This window comes from Delphinapterus leucas, chromosome 11 (genome assembly GCF_059928025.1).
Source record: "Delphinapterus leucas isolate spDelLeu-1000000601 "Yukka" chromosome 11, BTC_Dleu_Yukka2, whole genome shotgun sequence".
Taxonomy (NCBI): domain Eukaryota; kingdom Metazoa; phylum Chordata; class Mammalia; order Artiodactyla; family Monodontidae; genus Delphinapterus; species Delphinapterus leucas.
This window is the reverse complement of record NC_143139.1, coordinates 99,772,064-99,787,632: the sequence shown is the minus strand read 5'-3', so window position 1 is coordinate 99,787,632 and position 15,569 is coordinate 99,772,064. Positions and strand designations below refer to the sequence as shown.

General features: G+C 52.4%; 1 protein-coding gene across 2 annotated transcripts in view; it reads right to left on the bottom strand.

The window, feature by feature from the left end:
• The window catches only part of TBC1D22A (TBC1 domain family member 22A), a 314,050-nt gene that overhangs the window by 28,157 nt on the left and 270,324 nt on the right, over positions 1-15,569 (bottom strand). Inside the window, exon 12 of one of the 2 annotated variants that reach the window (XM_089921472.1) lies at positions 4,018-4,113. The exons of the other annotated variant lie outside the window; for it this stretch is intronic. Coding sequence (XP_089777598.1) covers positions 4,018-4,113 — 96 coding nt within the window. The remainder of the gene's footprint in view (positions 1-4,017; positions 4,114-15,569) is intronic. 2 annotated transcript variants of the gene reach the window in all.

The window sequence follows — 15,569 nt, the reverse complement described above, 5'->3', positions numbered from 1 at the left end:
TGCGGGGCACGGCGGCCACCGCTCACACACTGAGCCCCCTCCGTGGACCGGCTGGGGTTTCCAGGCGGGGCCCTACACCCGGCCTCACCCCGGGCTCACAGCCTCTCGGGGCTGGCGGCCACCACGCGTGCACGGGAAGCCGTTTCTCCCCATGAGGCTCGTCGTTCACCAGCAAATATGCAGCGGCCGATTACCTTCTCAGAAATATTTACAGACCTCTGAGCTCCCGAGGTCCCCGCAGAGAAGGCCCCTGATTGCACTGGAAGTTCCACGCTCTGTTTACCACAATTAATTGCTTTGTCTCCTCTGAAAAACAAAGCACGGTATGCTGCTGCCTCTTTTGCATCTAAGGGACTTGGCCTCTTCTAAATCCAGAAGCACGATGACAGTTCCTAGGCGAGGAGAAACTTCCATGTCACAAAGCACCTCTGCAGCCACGCTGCCGGGTCACCCCCGGGAGGCAGTGGGGTAGGAATGATCCCCCCTGGGTGCTGCCCTCCCCACCAAGCAGCAGGCCCAGGGCGAACCAGGCTCTGCGGGCTGTGAATGAGGACCGGGGGCCCGCACAGGGGCTGTCGGACCTCCGATGTCCTGGGACACCAGGACAAACTAAGCAGCTCAGACTTTGGGGGGATAAACTAGAATGATTTTCTAGGGTTGTGCGTTACCAACTGTTTTATAAGCTGCCCTTATGAATCAGACAAAGAACCCGGTAAGGCCAGCACCTCCAGCGCACCTGCATCCCCGCCGGAGAGGAGGAACGATCAGGGGCACATGGCAGCTCTGGCTCAGGACCTGAGCCCAGCCCTTCAAAGGCATCTTCAGCCACGTGCACCCATCCTCTCTGGGCCCCAAGTTCTTACTGTGGGGCACCCCACAGAGGGGAGGGACCAGGTCAGCGTGCCAGCCGCACCACCAGGGGACACAAGACTGGGCACAGGGGGCTCCTTCCCCCACAGGCCCTACAGAATCTGGTTAGAAAAAGGCAGCCGGGGAGAATCAGGCTGCGGGCGCTGAGGCTGGGACCTCCGTGGCTGGTGGGGTGGGAACAGGGGCCTGGGGGAAGAGGTCGGCTTCGGACACCCAGGGTGTGTGCGGCACCTGCGGGCTGCATTCGGGCAGAGCTGGGGACCCGTCACCTGCAGGACGGACGGCACAAGGTCTGCCCGGGGGACAGCGAATCCTCGGAGACAAGTACAAGGTCCCTGGGGCACCAGATCTCAGGGCAGGAGTGACTGTCCACTCCGGGAGGTGCCTCCCTCCAACCAGATGACCCAGCGACCCTCCCGTAGGTCCACAGAACTGGACACAACCAGACCCCTGGGCTGGGCAGGTCTCAGAAGCCGAAGCACACGAGAAGAGGTGGGACCCCAACTTCACTGAGCTTCTGGGAACTGGATGCAGGAAGCCAAGCCCATGCCCCCCCGCACTCCGCCAAAAGTACCCACACCGCTGGGCGTGCTGAACGCTAGGAGGACTCTGTCTTCCTCCTGAAGACGCCCCTCAGGAAATGACTGTTCCCACGGAGATGACACAGCAGCGTGCCATTTCCCAACTCTGCAGAGACTGAGGGCCTTTAAAGCCTCTTCCATGGATGTTCCACTGCGGGACTCTCAAGCTGTCTTCCGTGCACACAGAATCATGTTCCTAAAATGCCACGATTGCACACGCAATCGCCCCGTGCCCGCCAGGGCTCCAAAGGTGCTTTATTTGTTTTCTCTTCTTGTTTACTTTCCCATTCAGTTCAATTCCCCACAATGCAGTGTGTTCACAACACGCCCTGCATCCAACCCTATGACATCCAGGCCTGAGTTCGGGGGAGAATCAACCTCATGGCTCCTCCGAGGTCTGGCGCACCGGCTGCTGTGCCGCGCTTGTCCCCTGGCTTCGGTGAGCCTCGAGTTAAGAGAGCAGGGCCCTGGGAGGCCAACAAAGCGTTCTAACCAGCCGCCTAGTAGCACCCTCCAGTTACAACAGGGCAGCATCTCTGGCCAGAAAGCAACACGAGAGCGAGCTATGGGCAAGGGGCTCGTCTTCACGTCTTCCAAGGCCACCAGGGACGCAGTCACGTCAGGTGGGGCGGCCACACTGCAGAGCCCTGGGCAGCCCTCCACGGGCTCCTGGGCGTGGGGCGGGAAGACAGGAAGGCCAAGCGGGGCGGCCCAGCACCACCCACCCGTGGGCACGTCCTCCCACCCAGCTCAGGGACCCTCGCGTCCAGGGCTGCTCCTGGTGGCCCTGGACCCTGGCAGCACCGTCCCTGTTTGTGGAGCAGCAGGAAGAAACGCAGGGCAGGACCCTTTGCACGAGGTCACTACCAGCTTCAGGTCCCTGTCCCCAGCTGGGACTCACGCCGGCGGGCAAGGGCCATTTCTCAGGCACGTGAGGCTCAGGGGCCACCCAGCGTTGGGGGGTCACGAGCGGTTCCTGGGACAATGACGAGCCTTGGGCTCAGCGCACTCCCTACACTCTTTCCGAACCACCGACCCCCACCAGGTGCGGGCCCCGCGAGGGCAGTGATGCCTGGCTGGGGCCTCCCAGAACTGTTTCCCCAACCAGAGAAGTCCCAGCGTAACTGAGGCAGCAACATCTGAGCCACCGTCAGCCTGGGGGACTCGGGCACCTGCATCACCTGTCGTCCAGGTGAGAGCTAGCCGGGCGCAGGTGTGGACGCTGGCCCGGGTCACCAGGGAGGCGGGGCCCTTCTCCCTTCCAACCAACGGCCCAGCCGGTCTGTGGGCTCCCCCGCACCTCCATGGACAGCGGGCCCTCGGGGGGCCCCGTCGGCCGCCCGCGGTCATCCCCCCTCACTCGGCGACGCAGGCCGGCGCCGGGCTCTCTCGGCACTGCCACGTGCCCAACGCAGAGTGACCCAGGGGGCCGCAGGCCTCCCACGAGGGCAAGGGGGCAGGGCAGGAGGCTGCCTTCTCCCCAGTTCACAGACAGCAACCGGAGGTGGAAAGGGGCAGGGCGGGGCGAAGGCCGCCCTGGAGCCAGGCTCCCACAGCACTGTGCTGACAGCAAGGGCAGGAGCCGGGATGAGAAAAGGGACCAGGTCTCGCCATCTAGCACCTCGGGGCGGGGCAGGCTGGGCGCTGGGCTCTGCTGGCCCGGACAGAGGCCCTCCCCATCCACCGTCCTGGTGGCCGAGATGGAAAGCGCCTGGGCGCTGCGGCAGGGCTGGGTGGCTTCCCACGGCCCTCGGCGGGTGGAGCAGGGTCCTCAGAGCGTCTGACAAGCATGGGAGCTGAGGGGCCACGGGCCAAGCGAGCTGCCCAGGGTCACCACACTGTGGCCTGGGACAACAGGGCCTCCTTCCCTGTCCCCTCACCTGAAAGATGAGGGGCTCGAGGAGGTGAAGCAGCCAGAGAGTGACCCCCAGACAGTGAGGGGCAGAGCCTGGTTCCTGGTCCCCTCTGCTGGTGTCTCCTCACTGCACCCCAGGCGGCCCGCCCTCCCAGGGGTCAACACTGCCCACAGTACCACCGCACAGGCACACCTGGGGGTGGGGACGGGGTGGGGGATCGGCCCACCTGGAGCCCCTGGGTCGAGCACAGAGCCTCTGATGGATGGGGGCGAGTGTAGCTCTCCCACGGAACCGCTGAGGAAACGTGGCTCAGAGAGGCTAGCAACCACCCCTGGGTCACACAGCTACCAAGTGCCGGGCAGCCAGGCCATGCGATCACGCGGCCAGCCCCTTCCCTAACGCCCCACTCCCCACAGCTGCCACGAGGCTCCCAGGAGCCCCCGGGCCATTCTGCTGAGGACACACACCGGCCGGCTCAGGAGGTATCTCCTGGAGTCCACGACAGCACGTTTAATAACGCCAGTGTCGGCAGAGCCCAGGCCCCACGTGATCTGTGCCCTCGGCCATGGAGTCTCAGGCAGCAGGTCAGCGGTGACCTCAGGCAGCCCGTCTCCAAGCTCCTCCACAAATAACCCTGTGAACTAAATCTAATACACCTCTCTCCCAGCAGGAAATCACACTCGGGTTCTTCTGAAAAGGCATTTACTTACTTGAAAATCTCGTTCTCCCAGTATTTCTTTCCTCCATCTCACGAGAAAAGCAGCACACACGTACAGGTGGAAATGCGCGAAGCCCTCAGGTTCCGACTGCAAGAGAGAACAGCCGAGAAGGTCAGCGTGCAGCCCAGACAGGCTGGCCAGGAACACAGAGCGGGGCCGGCTTGCTCGCTTTTTTACTCAAGGCCTCCGTTTCTAATTCTCATCTCATTAAAATAAGGACAATTTTCTCTCTAATCGGGCAGCGGGACACAGCGGATGTGCCCGGCGACCGGGTGCTCGTTTGCTTTCTTGCACGGATGATGGGCAGCAACGATAAAAGGCCAGTCCGAGGGGCCCCCATTCTATGCACCCCGTGAGAAGGGACCCGTTTTCCCCACAGAGGCCGATCACTCAGCCCTGAACGAAAGGCAAGAGCAGAGCAGGCGTCCGGCCCGGGCACCGCCCGGAAACGATGCTGACCGGAAGCGAGCATGCTGCGTTCCCCCCGAGTGGTCACCTGCACCCCTCCTCACTGCTCCCCGCGCTGCCAGGACAGACCTGGCAGTGGGCAGGGTGGGGAGAGGCAGACCCAGGGAGATGGGATAGAAGACCACGGAAATCATAAAATTCCAACTTGTTAGTGAGTTGGGACAAGGGGGTTCAGCACAGCTGTGAAAAGAGGTCAGATGCTAGATGGTCTGACGGTTGAGCCAACAAAATACGCTGATGAATGCGGGACCTATGGGGTAGGAGACAAAGAGGAACCAAGGATAACACCAATGTCCTTGGCCTGAACAAGCGCAAAGAGGAAGCCGTCGTTTCCTAAGAGGAGGAAAGGTTTGTGGGAAAGGGTGCAGGAGAAAGTGTGTTGATGGGAAGGTTGTGAGTCTGTCCTGTGGACACGCACCTGCTAGGCACCCGAGTGCAGCCGTCGGGCAGGCAGTGGGATAGATGAGTCCAGGGTGTGTTACCGAGTCCAAGCTGGCTCTGCTCACCGCACGACAGGCCAATAAATCGGAGACGAGGTGTTGAGGCAGGGAATATGACTTTATTTGGAAAGCCAGCAGACTGAGGAGATAGCAGACTAGTGTCTTTGTAAAACCATCTTATCGGGGTTTGGATGCCAGTTTCTTTTATAGCACGGAGAGGAGGAGGAGATGAGAAGTAAAGTGAAAGGGCCGTAAGTTTTGCAAATATCCCCTGGAATAATGGCCAGCCTCAGGGAGGGGATGTGTCGATTTCTTCTTTCTTGTAGCCAGCCATCCACAGGTGGAACAGGGTCCGGATGTTTCCCTGAACAAAGGCACTTTGGTTTAACATTCAGGGGGCAGGGTTCCCCAAGGCAGGCCACTGTGTATAGACAGTATCCTTTTAGTGAACAAAAGCAGCAGAAAACAAAGGTTAAAGTAAAAGAAACAGATGCAACATGTAGTCAGAATTGGCTCTTCCCTGTTACAAGTGCCAGAGGATGTGGCCCCACGGTCCAGGCCACAAGTTTACACTGAGGGCCTAACGGAACGAGCAGGGAGCTGGGAGGAGTGTGAGGTGCTGCCAGAGGGTCAGGTAACACGAGCCCGGGGATGTGACTGACCACTGGGTTTAGCCACATGGAGGTCACTGGCAGGTCACACTGCCTGGAGTGTTAGAGGGTGCTGAGGAGATAAAGCCAGAGACGGGAGTGTGCTTCTGCGTCCCACTGCCCTGTGCTGGCCGAGCTGGCATCGGCAGGTCGAGCAGAGCTGCTGCAGTGCGGCGGCATCCTCGCCTTCTGCTTCCTGACTTAACAGCGACCGGGCCGCTGCTTTGCACCTTACGTGCCGGAGAAGGAAGCTGTTTCACACTAGAACTTTGTGTAGATAACGCGTGGCAGGTTAGGTCGGTGCCCTCCTATTCCTAATTTACTAGAGTTCTTATGGATGGTTACAGAATTTCATCCGATGCTTTTCCTGAATCAACTGAGACAACAAGATTGTTTTCCTTTAATCTGTGAACGTGGTGAATTACATTAGTATCAGAGTTTCTTTAATGTTGAACCAACCTTGCATTCCCGGTAAACTCGATTTGGTCACAGTAAGTTATATTTTTTAATCACAGCTGGGCCCTGTTGGCTGATCTTTCATTTAGGATTTCTGCTCTCACACTTACAGAAAACTGGCCTCTCATGTTCCCTTCTAGAACCATCCTTGTCTACTTTAATCATGAAGGTTGTGTTTGTCTCTTTCCTCCTCCTCTTCTCAGAGTCTGTACGAGACCGGGATACCTGTCCTTCGAAAGTTGGCTAGAAATGGGCTGGGCATGATGTCTTCTTTGTGGAAAGGTCTGTATTCCTGATTCAATTTCCATATGATTATAAAACACTTCAGACTTTCTAAAATTTTTGAAAACTTTTCTTTTTGTAGGAATTTGCCACCTACAAGGTTGTTCATAATATTCTATTTTTCTTTGAACCTCTGCTGCATTTGCAGCATCTAGACGTTTCTTCTAAAATCATTATCCTTCTTGAAATGCAACCTTTAGAAGATCCTCTAATGAGAGGTCTTTTGGCAGTAAACCCTTTCAGCTGTCGTCTAAAAATGTCTTTATTTCATTCTCATTCTTGAAAGATAGAACTGTTGGTTATTACTTTTAAAGATGTTAAAAATGACATCTTTTGGCCTCCACTGTTTAAAGCTATCAATCTATTTGTCATTCCCTTGCAGGAAATCACACTTTTCTTTCTGGCTGCTTTTGAGATACCCTCTTTGTCTTGGATGTTTTGCATTTTCCTTATAATATTTATTCTGCTCGAGATATCCTGAGAATGGGCTGCTTTCATCAGTTTTGGAAAACTATCATCCACTATCTCCTATCAAACATCCATCTGCCCCCTGCCATTCTCTGCATTTTCTCAGAACCCAGGTCAGGCAGGTGTGAGGTCTTTTCACTCTGCTCTCCATTTCACTTAACCCCTCTTTTTATATGTTCCATCTCTTTGTTTGTCTGGGAGAATTACTTTCTTCAAATCTTTCCTCCAACTTACTAGTCATCTCTTCAACTGTATCACAATTCCTGTTTAACTCACCCATTAAATTTGAGACTTGCTTCTCTTCTCAGACCTGCTTTGTAAATCACGAGTTTCCCTTTCCTCCTCCTTTTTCATCCACTATGTTCCTTTTTATCACTTTAAACATGTTAAAGTTATTTTCTAGCACATCTCAGATCACTTTAAAGTCTGTAGTCTTTGTAGATCTCTTTCTTGCAGCTTGTTTTCTCTGCTGAGTCTTGCTCTTAGTGGCCTGCCTCCTTGTACTTTAGTGATTTTCCCCCTCTTGGAGCTTATGTTTGATGAAATAAAATTATTTTTAAGGCAGGACAAGAAATGTTTTAACATAAAATTCTCTCTGCCAGTCTGGGCCACTACCCCTCTTTAGTGTGCACTGTGCACCTACACTACCCATGAACCAGACCTCCCAAAGGACACGGGCATGCCTGCTCCGTCACAGAGAGCAATTTTCTCCTGGCGCCAGCAAGGTAACTCCTTAGGAGACAACATTTCTTAATCTTGTAAGGGATCAGGATGACCTACTACTTGCCTTGTACGTGCAGATCTGGACTATGTAAACTGTCAATATGTCCTTTGATGGAGTATTACTCCTTCTCTCGAAAATGTATACAACTGTGCTTTAACTTCTAATGGGAGGAACAGTACTCAGAGCTTCTGAAAGACTGTCTCCCAGGTTATTATCCTCAGTTGGCTCGAATAAAATTCTCCATTTCTTTCTTAGATTGACTATTAATTTTTCGTCGACACGTTCCTTGGAACTTTCATCTGTTGGAATTCTTTGAGGCGTGTATCAGAAATGGCTTTCTTTGGGGAAGAACAACTTTGTACTTGCTTCTGCTAGAGCCTAAAGGCACTATTATCCCAAGTCTGCTTCCAACTAAATTTTCAGCTTGAAATTTTGTAAGTCAAGTAACATGAATTGGGACTCCAAACTCATGTGAATGCAGGACTGTGGTCAGATATTCCGAAGGGAGGTGTTTTCCTTCCTTTTTCCTTAACTTCCATGGCCAAGGCCAAGAAAGGCGAACAGCAGCACCTGTTCAGTCCCTGGACAGGCTCCAGGTTTGTCTCCTGCCTGAGGCTCATTACAACCAGGCAGAAGGCCCTGGAAATTAACTGGCAGGTGCCCCTGGGTGAAGGCCTGCTTTGATGTTGCTCCCTTATCTCTCTCGATTTACATTTTCTCCAGATTTCTCCTATACCATAGTCTCTCTTCCTTTGCAGTTACGTTTTTGAGAGCTTGTTTTCTCTGCTGAGTCTTGCTCTTAGTGGCCTGCCTCCTTGTACTTTAGTGATACAGCCTTCGCTGTATCCTGTGATGGAGGGGGCTCTTAATGTGCTTAACAACCTTTATTTAACCGGGGAGTGCAGAGGTCAGCCTCAGGCCAGCCCTGGGACCCATCCTCACTCGGAATTCAGGAGGTTGGGCTGTGAATCCTGCGTCCCCATAAGGTACCCCCAGCTGGCGAGCGGAGTGCAGTATAAGCCACGCGTTCACAGGAACACAGCATTCGGGGAAAATGGAGTTTTACAGCTTCGCTTAAGTGGATTATTTGTCTTCGATGACTTGGTAAATTATATTAAAATAGCAATTTAATAAATAAAACATTCATATCCTAATGGAAACTGGGCTTCTGCTTTAACGAAGCTTCACCTGGACAATAAACGTCGCCATCGCTGCCCGGATGAGACAAGCCCAGGAGGCAGGCTCTCCGCGGCGGACGCCCACTCATCGCAGGGCCCGCCACCTGTGCCCACTCGGGACGGGGGCCTCCATCGTCTTTGGGATCTGACACATGCAATTGGGACCTTCCCGACTGGTGCAGAATCAGCCACGTGGACCAGCCATTTCCAAACAAACCCAGGGAGGAGCCGGCGAGCACACAGAGAGCTCTCCAAGGGAAGAGGATGCGCCTTCGGGAAGCCCCCTGGGCAGGGGCCACTGCTGGATGACCACGGCGCCGACCCCCTGGGAAGCACAGCGCTGCGGCCATTTCAGAGCAGGCTCTTAGGGAGGTGCCTGACCCTCCAGTCCAGGCCTTCCAGCTGCCACCGCACAGGGCCCAGGCTGCAAATCCTTATCTCCCATCTCCCCAGGCTCCAGACGACTTGGGAGGGAAAGGAGGCCAGAGAGCTGGAAAGGCCACTCAGCGGTACACCAGGACGACAAGCAGGCCTTCTGCCTTCGTGGCAGCCCATCACCTCTGAAGAACAAGCCTGTTAGCAGAGTCTCCTCCTAAAAAGCTCACCCTTGGGGTTCTGAGGCTGGGGATTCTGGGGGTCAAAGAGAAACACCGGTCCTATGACAAACGCCATTTTTAAAAAATCATAAATCTCTCTAGCTGAGGAAAAGACAATTCACATAAGACCCCCGATGCACTTGAAAATGACCATTTAAAAGCCCCAATCCCATTCCAGTCGGATCAGACATCTGAAATCTCAGGTCTTAAGATTTTTATTACCTCCAATCAACTGTGTCTAGCAAACCAGACAGCAAACCCAATCCCCGCTCCAAAGAGAAGGCAGCAGGATGATGGATGCCCACGTCACTGCAGGGGACCCCCGGCACTCAGAGCCCCTCCCAGGGCAGACAGAGGAGAGGAAAGGACACCCTGACAGGCCAGGACTGCAGGCAGGTGGGCAGCCTTTGGGTGTGTGGGGCCCGTCCCTGTAGGATTTTCCCTGGGGGAGAGGTGGAAGCACCCAAGAACGCATCACACCAAATAAGTGCAAGACAGCCGTGGGAGAGATGCTCAAGTTCTCTGAAAGACATCAAAGAAAACCCAATAAACAGGAAGATAACCGGGTTAATGGACAAAAATTTCAAACCTGAAAAGATGTCAACTGCCTTCCATTGTAATTTATAAATCAATGTATTTCTAATAAAAATTCCAACCATGTTTTTTTGTGGAACATGAAGCATATTCGAAGGTTGATGTTGAAGAGCAAAGGGCCAAGAATAGCAAGACAACCCCACAGATGGCCAGATAAGGGGAAGATCTACATCCACTCCCAAGACATTCTGTGAGACTGATGAAGACCATGTGATCTGGGCCTAGGACAGGTGGGCCAGGCGAGCAGAGACCCCAGGCACAGGCCCGTGGTAATGTGGGTATTTGTCTTTGGCAGACAGGGTAGGCAGACCAGCTGGGGAAGGATGGATTATTTGATAAATGATACTGAAATAACTGGCTAGCCATATGGAGAAAGTAAAATTAGGTCCCTACCTCATGCCACACATATGCCCCAATTCAAGGTGGATTACAAAGCAACCTGCAAGGTAAAACCTTAAGAGCGTAGGCATCAATTTTTTAAAAAATCAGTAAATTTGACAACACAAAAATTTAAAACTTATGTTTGACAAAGGCACTATAATTAAGGTAAAGGTACAAGGCACAGACTAGCAAAGGATATCTGCAGTGCATATATGACTGACAAAGGACTGTATCCAGTATCCAGTATGTGTGTGTGTGTGTATACATACACACACACACACACACACACACACACAATTTTTTTTTTTGTGGTACGCGGGCCTCTCACTGCCGTGGCCTCTCCCGTTGCGGAGCACAGGCTCTGGACGTGCAGGCCCAGCGGCCATGGCTCATGGGCCCAGCCGCTCCGCGGCATGTGGGATCTTCCCGGACCGGGGCACGAACCCGTGTCCCCTGCATCGGCAGGCGGACTCTCAACCACTGCGCCACCAGGGAAGCCCACACACATATTTTTTAATCCTCCTAAGAATCAATAAGAAAAAGACAAACTACCTAATTCAAAAAATGGGCCAAGGATGTGAACAGACCTCAAGTGGTCAGTAAAAATAGGAAAAGCTGCTTATACTCACTGGTAATCAGGGATGTGCAGAGCAAGACAGGTAAAAGAAAGATGTCAGTTCTTGTTTTTCAAATGGGCAAAGCCTAGAAATTGGGAGGACTGCAGAGTATAGGAGAGGATGTGGGCTGAAAGGAATTCTGCGCATGCTGGGCGGAGGGGTGGGGGGATGCACCTGCTGTGAAGAGCCTGGTAATATCGAGACGTTTGCATCCTGTAACCCAGAAAAGTCCTGTCCTAAACAGAGCATCTCCTACACCAGGGCATAAGGAGACACATACAAGAACGTTAGGATTGAGCGCTGTTTGTAACTGCAAAAAACTTAGAAACAACTCACATGTCTTTCAACAGGAGACTGGATAGAGTATAACATATTCATACAGTGTGAAACTATAAAGAGTGAAAATAAATGAAAGACAGCTACACCCATCAACATGAATAAGCATTAAAATATAAAGCTGAACACAAGAAGCAGGTCACAGAAGAATATTTAAGTGTGATGCCGTTTACAGAAAGTTTCAGAATATCATCAAGATCATAACTATTGTTTATAGATATATATGTATGTGGTGAAAATGAAAAAAAAGCATGTTTAGAAATTATAAAAACCAATTTCAATGTAGTGGTCACCTCTGGAGAATAAGGAAGGAAGCTTCAATGACAAATGTGAAATTTAATTTTTAAATAAGTAGTCTGAAACAAAAATGAAGAACGAACTGTCAGATTTGACAGAGCTGTGTAGTAAGTACACAGGCATTCACTGGATTATTAGCTACACTTTCTGTATACTTAAGACTTTTTAAAATTTAGATAACTAATAAGGACCTGCTGTACAGCACAGGGAACTCTACTCAGTACTCTGAAATGACCTATATGGGAAGAGAATCTAAAAAAGAGTGGATATATGTACATGTATAACACTGATTCACTTTGCTGTACAGCAGAAACTAACAACATTTTAAATCAACTATACTCCAATAGTTTTTTTTTTTAAAAAAAAGGCTTTTTATAATTAAAATAAAAGAACCACTGGGGACTAAATTGCAATGCTCTTTTCTGGGGTCACTGGGTGAGGGACCACTAATTCCTGTGGCTCCAGCCCAGCCTGGGGCACCTGTCTGGCCCCAGCCACCTCGCTGTCACTCAGACTGTGGCCTCAGGTGGATTCTGACCTCCACGACCTTGGGCAACCCCTGCTCATGTCTCCTCCCAGGGCCACAGGCACAGGGGGCGGGGGGCAGCCCCTAACTGCCCTCCGTCTTCCCTTTGACCTTCCTTCTGAGACTCTTTCCTCTGCCCTTAAACCAGCGGGGCTGTTGGCATGTTTACACTCTTACAGAGAAGGCTTGATTTTTGACAGAAGCTCAGAGGATGAGAACTTAATGCAGAAGAGCTGTCCCCGGGGCAACCCGGCCTCTCCCCTCTCCTCCAGCTGCTGGCCAGAGGCGGAAGATAAACCCGGGCGCTCCGAACATGAGTTTTCTTCAAACTGCATGTCAGGTTCCACAGTGGATCTAGTTTTGCTTATAAAATGACAAAACGAAAGTTTGAAATGACTACACGATTAACTAAATGTAAATGACTTACACTTTTCAAAAAGCAGGCAATCGGGCAAAGAAACAGCTTTCCTTCTGTCTGTTACAGAGAAACTGTGATAAAAGGAACAACTGTTCACCTTTAATCCCATCATTAAACTTTGCTTATAATTTCTGGCACTGAAATAAAACCGAATGGCCTTCTAGCACAGGAGACTTTCCTATGTACATGTATTTATGTAGATGGATTTCCGAGGCCATTCAGACGACAGGAATTGTTTCCCATTCTTTGTGCGGATCCGAGTGCACCAACTTCAGCTGTGCAAGCAAAATCTTTGCTATGATTTCCTTTGAAATATTCATCACCAGGCCAGTGCATTACACAATTACCTACCAGGAATGCAGAGCACGGCCATCTTAAAATTCACGCCGACGCCCTCATGTTTGGGGCCTGGGCTGCTAATGGGACTGTAAATCACATTTCATTACGGAGCCAAATCCTGAGGCATAAGTGAGCTGGTGCTCGTCCAGCCAGCCTCAGAGCGACTGATCTATCATCTCTCGCCAGATAATTCAGGCATGTGTCTGTCCACGTCTGAGAACACTCCAAATGGCTACATGACAAAGGTCACGGCCAGTCCACTTCATTCCGGGAGTCACTGGTTGGGTGCTCATCCAACAGGGAGGGCTGGTCTGGGAAAGGGAGACCACCTGCTGTCGCTCTGATGTGTCAGCAATTCCCAACTGAAGTGAACATTTTAAAGCCGGAAAAAGCATGAGGTAACGAAGAATACTGAAATATTCTTTTACATTCCTAATAACTGTTTATTCCTTTGTTGATGATGTATCAGGGTTCTCTGGAAAAACAGCACCAAAAGGATATGTGTGTGTTGGGACAACAGGACACACACATTTATATATATATACATATATATGTGTATACACACACACGCACACACACATACATATGCATAAAGAGACTGACTACAGAAGCTTGGAGAGTCCAAAATCTGCTGGAGAAGTCCAGCAGGCTGCAGGCCCAGGGAAGAGCTGACGCTGCAGCTGAACTGCAGAGGCCTCCTGGAGGCAGAATTGCTTCTTGCTCAGGGGAGGCTGGCCTTTGTTTCATTCAGGCCTTCAGCTGATTAGACGAGGTCCACCCATGTGATGGAGGGCAATCTGCTTTATTCAGAGTCCACCAATGTAAATGTTAATCTCATCCAGCAACACCTTCACAGAAACATCCAGAATAATATTTGACCAAATAGCTGGGTATCGTGGCCCAGCCTGCTTGACACACAAGATTAACCATCACCCAGATCACGATCCATCTTCAATTCTGAAAGGGACTCTCCAGTGCTGTGTTGCTAGGTCCTTTTAACTGACGAACGATTGGTTTAGGTATTCAATTAATCAACAACAGAAACAACAAGCTCCTACGGCTCACAGAGCCATAAGGGAGAAGTTGATCCTTAAATGCAGACAAGGCGCACCAGCGAAAACCAGTTAAGAGTCAAACAAACAATGGTTTGATTTAAATACGTTGGCACAGGCCTCAGGACAGACACACATTCCCCCAGCACGTGCGCTTGGAGCAGACTGTGTGCCACTCGGCCCCCCCGGAGCACGGGCCGCTCGTCACCTCCAAGAGACATCAGGCGAGGGGGTGCTCACACCACAAGTTCACAAGTGCTGCGTTGCCTGCACATGCCTGGCTCCTTTATGGATGAAATCAAAGGCATCCTTTGAATGCTGCTCTGTCAAAACTTCGTGAATTATACAAGCTCTGGAGAACTGCGGGGGCCAGAGCCAGCACCACATTGTCACTAACCTCAGCTGTCCTTCTTACGGCCCCTCCCATTTCCCAAATTTAAACATTGCATCCCTGATGGCCTGGCATCTTTGTGAGACCACGGATCACGGTCTGGACTATGGGCACCCCCTTACAGGCGTTTTTGCTACCCTGTCCAACCTGATAATCCCTACTGTTGTTTAAAGTTTGTCAAGGATGTTCCTGGCAAATTAAAAGGAAGAAGATCCTGCTGTGGGTCCTGATTATTTTTTCCTTGAAGTAAGAAATGACATCTCACCAGTTAATTAACTCAAAGCTTTAGTTCTCTCTGTAGACCAGACTGAGCCAAGAGAGCAGAAAGGTCAGAGTGAGCGAGTGAGCTGCAGCTCTCGGTGAACAAGCCCATTGTCTGTCCACAGCCCTGCGAGGACGGGCAGGCCTGCACACGTGCCCGTCCACAGGCTCGTACCGGGACAGCTCAAGTGGCACACCCTGCCTGTGTGGCGAGCGTGTGCTCGGGAGCTGGGTCCCCCCCTCACCGCCCCCACCTCCGCTGCAGCTCCGGCCCTGGCCTCCTCCCCGACTCTCTCCTGAGGCTCCTCCTCCAAAGGCTCCTCCCTCCAAAGGCCCCTGCCTCTGCCTGCACCTCCCCGGCTGCCCCCCCTGCGGCCTCTCTTGGCTGACTCAGAGGGCTGTGCAGCCTCCCTCCTGTGCTCAGTGCCACGTCCCCACAATACACCAGGACATGCGTGTGCAGCCCGCTCCTGTAACCCCGCCCTCTGCGCAGACACCGGCCCACAGGGACCCCTCTGCCCTCCTGGAGAGGGCAGCTGACCTCGTCCCAGCTCCCGTGCGGCCTCGGCTGCCAAGTGCTCGTCTAGGAGCGCAGAGCGCGTGTCTACTCTCGGGGTGAGCTCCGGGAAGGCCAGGGTGACATGTCTAGGTGCACAGCACAAAGCCCTGTGCCCGGACAGGGTCAGAGAATGAGGCCGACACCCCGCTGCGTATCTCATGGTGAGCACGAGTGTGAAACCTGTTAAAGACGGACAGACAGCTTAGCTCCAAAAAAACCTCAGGCTCCTGGATGGAAAGGGAGGGCTGAGCCAGACACCTTCTCAGGCCTCGGACGGCGGGACAGGCTCCAGGGTTTGCACTGTGAGGGCGGGACCCCGAGGGGGCGAGGGCCACGAGTCCACTCCCAGAAGGGTCGTTTCTGGATGCCTGCCTCTGTCCACTCGCCCACACGGCCATCAGCCTCACGAGCGGTTTTCTGTAAAGCCTCACTCTGGTAGTAAACGATCGAGGAGGATTCTGAGAGCAGAGGAACTTGTGGCCTGTAGAGGCCCCTGCAGGCCCCGTGTCT